This window comes from Coturnix japonica, chromosome 1, assembly GCF_001577835.2.
Source record: "Coturnix japonica isolate 7356 chromosome 1, Coturnix japonica 2.1, whole genome shotgun sequence".
NCBI lineage: Eukaryota > Metazoa > Chordata > Aves > Galliformes > Phasianidae > Coturnix > Coturnix japonica.
In genome coordinates this window covers 54816934-54830174 of record NC_029516.1, presented here as the reverse complement: position 1 = coordinate 54830174, position 13241 = coordinate 54816934, and the positions used below count along the sequence as shown (strand labels likewise).

Below are 13241 nucleotides of genomic sequence, written 5' to 3'. Positions count from 1 at the left end.
ACTGTCTGCTCAGTGCTCCTTTGACACTGTAGGCAGTACAGAAGGAGAGTAATCATTTAAAATCAAATGTTTATCTGTGTAAGAATGGTCCAAGTATTTTCTACTCATAGTTCTAGAGCATCCAAACATATTTTCCTGCTGAAACACCTGCTACTCTCCTAATGATGTGTACAAACTTAAAAGTAAATGTACAATTTTCAGAGCTGTGTAACAGAGTTAAGGTTGAATTAGATCCTCGGTAAACTAGGTCTCAGTATGTGAATGTATCTCCTCCACTGGGAGCTGTCTTATTATGCCACACTTTCATGTAGCTGGTGGAACAGGCAATTTTTTGGCTCTCCTGCTTATATCTTAGATCAGATATCCAGAGAGTTTTGTTAGATGTTACTGCCTTCTGTGGTATTAAAGAAATACAATTATCAGTTGAAGGAGCTGTCATGCTCTACACACTTCAGAAACAGCGGTTCAGCAAACACTGATGAGAAGCAGTTCATTTGGTTTAAAGCTTCAGTGTTTACATTTGTTTGCCTTAGGATAAGAGGAAAATAGAAGACTTTGTCATCTCCAGAGAAAGAATGAGAATCTGGCTTTTCAGATTACCTGTTCCCATGTTAAACAGACAAAACACTTCTCAGGAGGGGTTGTATAACTGTTAAGGAAGGCTCCATTTAATTTTTTTTAGTTTCCTCCTCCATCCTGTATCATCAGTAACAAATATTCTAGGGAGAAATAAATGCTAGTTAAAATGTCACTTGGAAAAATGCATCATAATTACCTTCATTCCTATGTTGACTTTTTCAAACATTTTTTTTTTTGTTGTTGTTTTTCCCTCCCCTGGCCAGGCTGGAGCTGTACAGAAAAGTGCCAAACCTGCGGATCCTGGCCTGTGGTGGAGATGGAACGGTAGGTGACTGGTGCCTAGCAGCCCTCTGGTCATTGCCAAGAGATGAAATTTCCCTCTTTATGATGCCTGTTGAACCTGATAGCGTACCTTACGCTTAGTAAATCTTTTTATTTTTCTTTTCTATGTGGATTGGCCTGGTTAGTGATGGGACAGTATTCTTATGTACTAATGTCCTAGATCCTATCTGCTTTACGCATAGATTTAGTAAAGCTTAAAACAATGAGGACAGCCATTGTCAGCCTCCTCTTACTGAGGGTCTAGTAGGTTAAATCAGTGTCTGGGGGTCATTTAATGTTAATTTCTACCCCTCTCTGCTATTGCCTTCACTATGCCCGAGTACAGTCAAATGTCAAATGCCTCTAGTTTTCTCACCTTCTTTACAAATCCACTGTGAGGAAGCTGTCATGCTATTTGACTGTGATGTGCCTGATCTCCAGATTCAGAAGTTTCTTTGGATATGCAATTGAATTACTTTGTGTCATTGGAAGAGGGAGTAGTGTCAGATCTTCAAAAGATTTGGGCACCTTCAAATGGAGGCAGGCTCTGCAGTTTGGGACTTAGAGGCCAGGAGTGGTAATGAAGGAATTACAGCTGCTTTGCTCTTGCCTGTTCTTAAGAATATTATAATTTTCACTTTGTACCACTGAGTGTTGAAATACAGTTACTAAACTGACCTTTAGTCTCCATGAAGCTCAGTTCCTCAAACATACATTTGGTAATACTTGCAACTATAGTAGCTGCAGGGTGCAATGGTTGGACAGGATGTATGGAAGTACATACTCATACACTGGGAGGCTTTTATCTATCTATCTATCTATCTATCTATCTATCTATCTATCTATCTATCTATCTTATCTATCTATCTTATCTATCTATCTTATCTATCTATCTATCTATCTATCTATCTATCTATCTATCTATCTATTGTTTAAGTGAGCTGAACACACTCTCAGGTCCTATCTGCTTCTGTGAGTACTTCTGAAACCCTGGATGCAGCGGTCATTAATACTAGTGCTTTCCCCTGAAAGACAGAAGAAACAACGTGATTTGTTTATCATCTTGCTGGTAGCTGGGACAATGAGATATTACTCTTACTGAATTTGGAACACTCCCTGAGAAACTTATGAGGTATTACTTTAACAAAAAAAAAAAAAAATAAAAAAAATAAAAAAATAGAGCTTAAAAAAAGAAACGTTTTCAATTTGTTTCTGAAAGTGTTTGAAGCTTCTGTCTGAGGAAGCCAATGTTTTCATAGGAGGAAGATCTTCATTCTAAAATATTAAAATAGAATAAATGGAAGTGCATTGAGCCCTGGCATCCTCTGTTTTTCGTTTGCTGATCTGTGAAAGCAACAGGGGGCAGCACCTTCTCATTGGTAAGAGCAGCACTACACTATTACATTTGCTGCTGCTCAGTTTGAAGCAAATTAATATCTAGCTATTCCCAAAGCCATTACATCCAGAAATGAGAAGTCTGACTCAAATGGACTTACTGAATATTCAATGAGACCAGATGTTATCTTGCATTATTGAGGTGAGTTAGAACTTATTGTAACTTTTCCATCACTGCTGTTTGCTGTTACTTTCCTGGGTGTAGGTAGAAAACTTTGGTTTCAAAGCAGTCAGGAGACATCTGTTTACAGGGAAATGACAGTCTTTATCATCCTTTACTGTAAAAACATCTTTGGCTCTATGAGGTTTAGAGATTACCTCAAATTAAAGAGCAGTTTTGCAAGTATAAATGAGCAGTTTGAGGTTTTGGTTAAAACTTAAAGTTAAAAGCATTTATAAAACTGGTTGGTATTTGTAATGTTACCATTTGTAACAAGCTGAAGCACAAACGTGTGGATTAAGTCAATGGCAAAGACAAAGGACTCTTTAACAAGTCTTGGCCATGTGGGAGTTTTCAGAACTCTTTTCTCTGTCTTCCTGTTCACAATGCCAGAGGACTGACTTTCAAAAATTAGATGATGACTTACCTATGACATTCCCTTAAGGACTTTATTTAGTCATATCATAGCACCTATGAAAGACTGAAATACATGGTAACATCCAAGCTCATGAAAGTTTTAAGTTATTCATGTGCTTTTAGACAATGATTTGTGATGTGAGATTGCATCCCACATGGACACTTGAATAACTGGACAATGAGTTATGATAAGTAAGTGTTTAATAAATAATATTTATATAAAATTAAGTTATCTATGAAGAGACTTGGGGAGAGACTTATTCTAGAATATCAGATACAGTGGTTCTTGGCTCCTTCTCACCCTCTGTCAGGCCACCCCCCTCTCCAGTACTTCAGATTCAAGCTGCAGTACCAAATACCTAGGTTTTGGTTTCTTGAAGCTCCAGTTTCATTCCAGTTTGGGTTAAAAATCTATCTAAAATCACAGAAATATTAGTTGAGAGTGGAAAAATCCTGTCCAGGTGGAATCTGTCATTCAGTTTTATGTCTTATTTAAAAACTCATGGTATTAGTGAAGATACAGTTTTTGAACACTGACATAAGAAAAAAAAATCATTATTTTCTTATTTTTATATTTTTTGGAAATTATTCAAAATTAATGACATTTTCTCATAGGTTATTATTACTATTAATTTATTATTATTATTATTATTGTTGTTGTTATTATTAATTTATTATTATTATCATTATTATCATTATTATTATTATTATTATTATTATTATTATTATTATTATTATTATTATTATAGTCGAGAAATAATCTAGTAGTGCTATTTCATTATAGCAAGAGTTTCAGGCATATAAATTTTGAGAATATTTTCATCAATACTCCGTTCCCTGTTGGAAAGAGCTTTTTAATACAAACAGAAGATTTTACATTAATTTGTTCTTATGTTAGATTCCTATTGAAAAATTTTAGGTGGTCCAGATTAGACTGAAAGTGAGAGAGGAAGATACAACTCTCAGTCAATTGCTTGTTGTGCAAAAGATCCAGGTTCTTTTTTTCCAACCCCCAGTCTTCAGCCCTGAGTATTTTAGTCTTTTAATCTAGCCCTGTACTGATTATTTATGTGTAATTATATATATCTGCTTTGCTCGGAGCATAACAATTCAGCTCTAAAGTCTCTCTTCTGGGGAATGGGAGACCTGTGGCTCTATCTCTACTTGACTTGATCTGGACTCTATGTTCCAGGACATGCATTTCTAGAGCACCTCTTGCATCTTTTTCCATTTAGTATAAGGGTAATTCAAAATTTTAAGTGGTCTGTATGATTCTTTACTAATATTTACTTATTTATTTAAACTAATTTAAATTTTTTTTTTAAAATTTATTTATTTTTTTTATTTTTATTTTTTTCCATAACAGTTTTTTAGGCAGAAACTTTTCCACCCCCTTTCTTTGGAATCTTGGTGTGCTATTAACAATACACAGAATTTGTGTCCGTTTCCTTCTCCTTATACAGGATCTTCATGGAGACTGCTATACCAGTGCTCTGGGAGGAAAAACCTCAGATGGGGCAGCTGTAGAGTTTTTGTATACGCTGTTTTTTCTTTTTCCTAGTTATTTATTTATTAGCTTGTTCTTTTGTGTGACAGCAATTCAGTCAAAACATGCCTTTTCCCTCAATTCCTTCCCTTTTAATCTTCCTTACTAACAGTTTATTGCTTTTCTGTTTTTTTAGGTTGGCTGGATCCTCTCAATCCTAGATGAGCTGCAACTCACCCCCCAGCCTCCTGTGGCTGTTCTTCCACTTGGCACTGGAAATGACCTTGCCCGCACCCTCAACTGGGGTGGGGTAAGCACTGACTGGGGTTACCCTTACATGTGGGTTCTCAACTTGCTGCTCTGATTTAGTGGTGTAGTACTGTGAAACTTCTTTTTGGCTATTACAGCTGATAGGACTTTACCCAAGGTCTGCTTGACTTGGACACAACAGCTTATTTCAGTTTCCAGTTTTGTGTCTTGAATTATTAATAATGTAAATGTTATAATAAAAAGGTGCAGAGCTGTATCTGTCTGGTGTTTCAGGCCAAATAGTGAGAATTATATGTAGGTTTATATCTTAAGCATTATTTTAACTTTATTTCCCTGTAGTTTTCCTTGACTATGGCACTGGATTTATTTCATGAAAGGCAAATATGCTTTGAATTCCAGTCTTAGTCTTACCATGCCTGTCTAAAACTTGTGATCTTAAGTAACAGTTGATCAGACTGTTTCTTATATCAAAATCTAGCAATAAATTGACATGGTCTTAAGAACATTTGATCTGCTGTTTTAGATATGCATGAAAGGAAGGAGGTTTTCCAGGTAATCAGTGAATGATTTGCTTTTCTTTGGCTATCCATGGCTGATACTTTGGTGACACTCATTTTGCTGCCAGGGTTACACAGATGAGCCTGTGTCCAAGATCTTGTGTCATGTAGAAGATGGGACCATTGTCCAGCTGGACCGATGGAATCTCCAGGTTGAGCGCAACCCAGATTTGCCACAGGATGAGCTGGAAGATGGGTCACGTAAGGTTAGAGCCTTTTTTCTTCCTAGGGAGACTATAGTATAAATAAGAGCATTTTTGGGATACTCCATGAGAGACCTGAGTGCTGAAGATGTAAAACCTTTTCAATTTATTGTTGCATCTTTTCCTATTACTCTTCTGTGCCTCCAGGGGCATGGAACCTTAATATATATTGGCCTTAATGTGAACCTTAATATATATTGGCCATCTTATTTGTTGTTTGTAACCCACACTTTGAGCATTTGTCTCAATAATCAAAGCCTGGTAAAAATCCATGGCATCTCATTGTTTTCCTTCCAGCTAACTAAGTGTGGCAGAAGAAGGAACCCAGTGTTCACTGTTCATTCCTAAATTTGAGACACATCTAAAAACATACAGATATTTTTATATTACTTAGGATTCTGCTGGTGAATACTAACTGTTCCCTTCTTTACACCTAAGAGTAGTGTATTTTTGGATTTAACGTCTTTGTGTGCAAGTCTCTGTATCATCTCCATTAGTGACATCATCTCTTTTGAGAGGGGATCACATATATATTGATAAGTCATAGGGCTGGGAATGTTAACAGTGTCACTGACATTTAAAAATAAAAAATAAAAATTCTGTGAACCATTTTCCTCTTTTCAGTTAGAATTTCCATCTTATATATTGGTTGCTACTGTTCCCTCTGTACAGCTCTGCTGGGCCAGTATAATGATGAAGAGGCCAGATGTGTGCTTTGCTATCTCATGCATCCTCAATAAAATTAGGGCTTCTTGTATGGGACTTGCATTGCTCCTGGTTGTATATTAAGCAAGAAAAACACAGCTTGAGTTTTATTCATCATGCTGAGCTTGAAGTGCCAAGCAATTAGCAAAACCTATATATTGACATGTTAAGTGGAGAAATGCTCTGGAAAATCTCAGTGAGAAACTAAATGAGGAACCTTATAATGTGTTAGCAAAGATACTAATATGATCATAAAGCTCAGTAAATGTGTTTGCATTCTTTGGCTTTTGTATGAAGCATCTCCCACAAGTTATTACTAGCCTTCTTAGAAGAACAACTTCTTACATCAACTTCCCATTTTCTTTTTAGGTTTTCAGGAGATGCCAAATTTAAAATAGTTAATTCCTGGTGTGCCATGGAATATTTAATCTGTGCTGCTTTTACATGTCTTTCTATTGTCTAATTATAGCTTCCACTCAATGTCTTCAATAACTACTTCAGCCTTGGGTTTGATGCACATGTTACTCTGGAGTTCCACGAATCCAGAGGTAAGAGGAGTGTTCTACTTCCTTAGCCTTGGGTAATTATTTTATAAATTACAAATAGATTTGGCTTTAATGCCCTTTTCTGAATTCTTGTAATTTGGAAAGATTGCTAGAACATAGAAACCACAAGTAGGAAGTAAGCAATTGTATCAGTTTTATAGTAAATTTCCAAGAGATTTGGTAATTTCAAAAAGGAAAAGAAAATACAAGAAAAAATGGAACCCACTGGAAGAGCTAAAATGGGAACTTTTCAAAGTTTTTGACCTTCTAAAAGTAGAAACCTGGTACAGTCATAAAGGAGATTTGCTGACACAAGTGTCAGTGCAAGACCAGAAAGAACAAATGTAATTCAAATTCAAGTTTCCCCTACAGCGTGCAAGTGAAGGGAGGAAAAGATCTGTGAGGCCGTGAGAGAAGCAGAGTTGCAGGAGGATAATTACAGTCTCAAACGGAACAGCTGTTTCCTATGGATCAATATAACATAATGTCACTGGACTTGGTACAGACCCAGAACATATCTATGGAAATGAAAGGCTTTAATGAAGTCCACAAACTGTCAGCAATTTCAGCTGTTGAGGCATCTTGCTTGTTCCCTTGCTGATGACAGTTATACCACTCAACCCAAATGTGATTTTGGAGTGATGTGAAGTGTGAAGATTTGTGTGGTTTAGGCAAGCATGCCTGTGTACACGGACCATCTCCAATTGCTTGTGTTCACTTTTTGGTCATTTCAGCTTTATAAGAATGCTTTTCTTCTGAATGGCAGCCTCCCTTGTCTTCATTTTCATATTATCAATGTGTCATCACAAAATGAAAAGATAGCTCCTGAATGCCATATTAAATAAAGAGCAGAGTGCATGATGGAATGAGCTAATGCATATTTTATAATGTTTAAGACTGCTTCAAGCTTCAGGAATAATAATGAGGGGCCACAAAAGGGCATGGAAATGAAATGATGACAGCTGTATGCATTTATTTTTTTATGAATGTATATTGCCATGCATTACTAATGTGACTGAATATACTGTATAGATGAAATGCTTGGCTACTTTTTCACTTAATGGAGGCATTACTTAATAATGAAGTTATGGTACCCTATAAAGAATGAATATTATTCCAGAGATGCCAGTGTTTTAAAAATTTACATTGGTGAAAAAATACTTGGCAGTGCAAGCTGTCTGTCTTTGAGTGGGTGTGTGTGGCTAGGAGAGCTTTTTGTAGTCCAAATGTCTGCTCTTATAAGTCATTCTGTTGGTGTTTCTTATAATCTCAAATGATAAAGGGTACAAAGTCACTTTTCAGTGTTTTAGGAGAGAAAAGCTTATATTTCTGTTGCTGATGCATGGGTTTTATTGTGTTTCACGTGCAATTAAGTGAAGCAGAACAGATTATGATATCTTCTACAACTGATAAAAGTCCAGATAAACTCTAGAAGTTTTGAGCAAAGCCTGTAGCACTAGCAGGACCATTGCACCTGGCCCAGTAAGAGAACTAGTTGTATATAGTTTATGTGGGACTATTAAAATCACACATTTTTGTTCTTAATTAAAAAACAAACCAACATAATACAAAAAACTGTTAGCCGATGAACCTTCGCTCTTCTGAACACAAAAAAACCCAGAAGTATTCTTTTAGATCACCATGAAATGAATCCAAAATAAATTAGATTGATTTGAATTCTCTCTGTATCAGGCCATTTATGCTGTGGAGATTGCTCAATTGTTATATTTTAACTAAACAGTAATTGCAGTGTCTCAGAGGAACCTCTATGTGAATGTGGCCTTTTCCATAGCAACCTCTGCACTTTTCTTGTGAGTAATGAGATTGAGCCTTGAGGGCTGGCTCCAAGCCCAACACATTTAGCTCTGCTTCTTCAGGAAGCTTTCTTGGTAGAAAATCTTTCCAGAGGTTGCAGTTTCCCCCTTCATAATGTTTCTGCTCTGGTAGAGCAGGGAATATGCACTTCATCTCTTGTTGACATGAGCTTGAGAAGGGTGAGGATGGAGTGAGCCTTGGATATGCAGTCAGTGGTTTACTTCTGCAATGAAAATTGCACTCTAGTCAAATATCAGCTATATTTCACTTAGCAGAAAGAATGCCTCCTCCCTACACTTGCTCATCTGCCATGTCAGGTGTAGGAGCGGGTTGGTATCTTGAAAGACTGCTAAGTCCCTAACCACAGAACGGCTCCTTTTTACTTACCTGATTCCAAACTGGGCCTTTGGTTCAGGTCAGTGTTTGTCACAAGATCTTTGTGGGAGCCAGCATCCTGGTGGCTGTCACCGTCAAGGTTATCTTTGTCACTGAATGTGAACCATAGGCACTTAATTGAGCCTTCAGGACTCACCCACATTGTAGCATGGGGTTCTGAGTCTTTCTGTGAAAAACTGTTAGCTCAGTAAGTGAATAAAAGATGAGATTTACTTAGCATTTAAATTAATAGTATTAAGAAAAGGTGACCCTGAATGTATTCTAGGCTCACCCATGCAGCACAACAAAAAGGTGATGAAAAAGGTTGGTAAACAATCACACAGTAAATGAAGTAGCTCATTCTTTTGAAGTGGAGCATTATATTGTGAGATGTAGTGACTTAAAACTAGATGAGTTGTTTCAAGTGGTCATTTGAGAAGAAGCAATTTGGAAGTGTTTACAACAGTGTGATGCTTTAGCCAGAAGAACTAGGCCAGTGCTTGGATGATTTTACTAGAGAAAAACTGAGCAAGAATAGGCAATTCACTGTACTGTCAATGAATACAGTATCAGAAGGACTGTTTCTTAAATCTCTGAATGCTGCAGACTAGGATAGCAGTCCCCAGGGAGGCACAAAAATGATTTGTATTCTGAGAAACATGCTTTATGCCGGGAGATCAAAGGAACTCCATTTAGGTTATTGGAGAGAATATTAAGAGGTGATTTAATCACCACCCATAAGCATTTACTCAGGGAGAAGATATCTGATGGTTGAGGTCCTTTAAATCTAATGGACAGAGCAATATAATAGAATTTAATGGTTGGCAGTTGAAACCAGAAATGTTCAAAATAAGAAAAATAAACCAACAAGCATTTATTTTAATGAGGAGAATAATGAATTGTTGCATGGGCCTTAGTACTGAACTATTAAAGTTCTCAGTAACTTTGAGTTGAAGCATCTCTACAAAGGCTTTAAAATAACCTCTTATAGTTTACTGCATGGATACTTGGGTAGAGAAGTCAATTCCAGTGTACCTTCTAGATTTCCATTTTCTGATGCATCAGGACTTTTTCATCTCAGAATTTACTAACACGTTAACCAATGCTTTGAAGCAGAACTAGTGTTTTGTGAGTTTCTAACAACTCTTAAAGAAATATGATTTATGTTGGTGGACATGGAAGCCTTGCAAATGGTATGGAGACAAACTGTCTGAAAGATGGTAAATAAACCAATTGTGTTATTGTTGCTTTTTTTGCTCACGTTTCCATCTCCTTTCATTATATGGGAAAGGGGAAGAATTGGATATCAGTGTTTGAAATCTGATAACAGAGAATGGCACAGATGCAGGAACCTAAAAGAAAAGAAAAAGAGTGTTCATCTTATACTCAGCAATCTGTATAAAAGCTCTATAGTGTTAGGAATGAATCTGAAGGTACGATGGAATCTACTCGGTTTATTTGGGTGCTCATGTTTTTCCTTTGTATCCTTTCACAGAAGCAAATCCAGAGAAATTCAACAGCCGATTTAGAAATAAAATGTTTTATGCAGGGGTGAGTTGTGATTCATTTTACAGAATGATGTGATATTAGTTGCTTGGATGTTTTACTATATCCCTTCTCTCTCACTTTCTCGCACGAGGGGCTGATGCCAGTTCATTTTGCCTGTTGCAATTTAAGATTCACATGTCCTCTTTCTGGCAATGACACACATATACCTGTTTGAGAGTGCTGATTGTCTTACAGTGCTCCTTTAGACACAGCACTGATCATGTTTTACTCCCCCTGCTTTTGGCTCACAAGATTATTGGCAAAGAGTTCCAGTTTTTCCAGTGTTTGGGCAGCACACTGGTACTGAGTTTCCTGGAGAAATTCTCTAAGTATTAGCTTGCACCTTTTTGTCTTTGAGTAGTTGTCTTGGATGTGTGGTCATAGGTAGTAGAGGTCGGTGATCAGCTATTTGGAGTGACATATTTTCATATGTGAATAGGAAAATAAAGGAACCTGCTTTTTTATTCTGGAGAGATGTGTACAATACTTTATGTTAAAGTTCAGTTTAAGGAGACACAATCATTTGATAATACGTGGCATACTATATGGCTTACCAGAGGATGGCTTCCAGCACGCCCATGTGCCTTCATGACACAGGACACATTACTGTAAACGTGAGCAAGAATTTGCATTTATACCATTGGCTACCAAAGGACATTCTCTGGCTAACCTCTCAAAGGAAGTATTATAAAATTTGGAAATTATATATATATATATATATATATATATATATATATATATATATATATGTCATGTTTTTCAAAATCAGGAAAGAATAGGTTTAACAAAAGGATAGCACTAGGTAATAAGCTCTCTGATAAGAAATTTGGAAAGAGAGGAGGCAATGACGACCATTCCTGCTCTTGTTTCTGTTGCAGGCAGCCTTTTCAGACTTCTTGCAAAGAAGCTCAAGAGATTTATCCAAGCACGTTAAAGTTGTGGTAAGTAAAGGAAATTGTCTTAGTATTGTGAAAAGAGGTGGGGAAAGGCAGAGAGAGTGAGGTGAGAGTTTAATGGCTCTGTTACTTTTCAGTTTTGAGCATGACATTTGCAACACATTCCAAGGAAAGTCTTGGGAAAGCTGTTACAAAGCAGCAACACTTCTCTTGTCTGTGGCTCCATTCAGCAATTTCTCTGTGCTCTGTCACTTTGGCTTTGTAGTGTGATGGTACAGACCTGACTCCAAAGATCCAGGAGCTGAAGTTCCAGTGTATAGTGTTTTTAAACATTCCCAGGTAAGCTCAAGACAGATGCTTGGAGAAAATAGAAAGTAATATTACTGCTACTAATATTAAAAAAAAAAAAAAAAAAAAAAAGGATAAGATACATGAGAGTTGTTACAGGTTGGGTGGATGTGCAGGAGGTGTATTGCTACTGTGCTGCCTTCCTGAGAGCTAGCTGCTTATGATACTGCTAATTAGCAGCATGAAAAAGAATCAGAGGCCGGGGTGCAGCAAAATTATCCTTTGAAAAGGGTTTCCAATGATACAGAGCTAGCAGAAAATATTGTTTTAACAAACATGCTTCCAAATGTTGTGCATCTAACCTGCAAACCAGATAGTAAACCAGACACAGCTGCTTGGTCTTCTGCTTTACTAGAAATAGAGTGAAAGGCAAAAATATCAATATTTTTCAAGAAAAGAACGTTAAACCTGTTGAAAGAAATGCTTTTTTTTCCCCTCTCAATATAGTAGATATTCCAAATATGTCTGTATTTTTAAAATTTGTCTTTCTCCTGCTCTCTAGACCAGTGGTCTCCAAAATCTTTTGACTGTGTGCTCCTTTTTGTAATTGATAACATTTTTGAGCATGAAAATGTGTATTTATATATTTGTGTATTACTGTACTAGTAGATTATACACATTACAAAACAGATGCAAATAGAATTTAAAAGAAGATGTGACAAAGATGAAATAAAGACTATTTAAAATACAATTTTATTAATAATATGGAATATATTTTCTTCCTACATCACAGTGGGTTGTCTTCTGCACCCCACTTCAGAGGCTACTGCATTAGACAGCCTAACTTTTTGCTCTACATGCAATCCCAGACACATGGGAGTCCTGCACTGCCTTCACTGCAAGATTCTATTTTGTGTCTCCCTTCTTCTCTTACTCTTTAGATTGCTTTTACCTCCATCCTTGAATGGTAGGAAAGGTAGACACAACAGCTGCATCTGTTCCTATTCATTTCTCCCCTGCCTCCACAAGCTATGCAATCTTTTGCAATCCTTATACCGCTAGAGCTTATGAGTCAGCAGGGTGAGAGGAAATGGAGACCTGAGGCTGCTGCTGCAGCCCTTTGCGTTCCTAGCAAAAAGGATAAAGAACCCTCATGCAGGCAAATTGTAGGTGCCGATGCAGCTCAATATCTAATCTTCAGAATAGACCAAGCAAGGAAAACAATGAATGCTGCTACTCTGTTGCCTATTGTTTGGTGTTTCTCCCTTTTCCTTGCTTGTAGAGGAACCTGCTAAAGACCATGATGAATAAACTTGTGAATGATGTACCAGCTTAGAAATTAGGGAGCATTTTCCCCCTTTCTTCAGTCCTTGCCAGTGTAACTATTAATTGTCCTTCAACTGAATCCTGAAACATTTGTTTGGGTTTCTATTGGAGGAGATCAGAACAGGCCAAGACTCAGGCCAATAGTCAGGACCCATCATGGAAAATTACGTTCTCAAAGCTTGCTTTCCAAATTTTCTGCAGGTATTGTGCTGGCACAATGCCCTGGGGAAACCCTGGAGATCACAGAGACTTTGAACCTCAGCGCCATGATGATGGCTACATTGAAGTCATTGGATTCACCATGGCCTCACTGGTGAGTATACTGCAGGTGCTACGCTGCCTGAGGTTGTGACCA

General features: G+C 37.2%; 1 protein-coding gene across 6 annotated transcripts in view; it reads left to right on the top strand.

Moving 5' to 3' along the window:
* The window catches only part of DGKI (diacylglycerol kinase iota), a 199526-nt gene that overhangs the window by 106510 nt on the left and 79775 nt on the right, over positions 1–13241 (top strand). For all 6 annotated transcript variants that reach the window (XM_032445600.1, XM_032445592.1, XM_015866633.2 and 3 more), the window contains 8 exons: positions 843–903; positions 4555–4668; positions 5254–5391; positions 6563–6641; positions 10324–10379; positions 11255–11317; positions 11538–11611; positions 13088–13199. In XM_032445600.1, coding sequence (XP_032301491.1) covers positions 843–903; positions 4555–4668; positions 5254–5391; positions 6563–6641; positions 10324–10379; positions 11255–11317; positions 11538–11611; positions 13088–13199 — 697 coding nt within the window. The remainder of the gene's footprint in view (positions 1–842; positions 904–4554; positions 4669–5253; positions 5392–6562; positions 6642–10323; positions 10380–11254; positions 11318–11537; positions 11612–13087; positions 13200–13241) is intronic.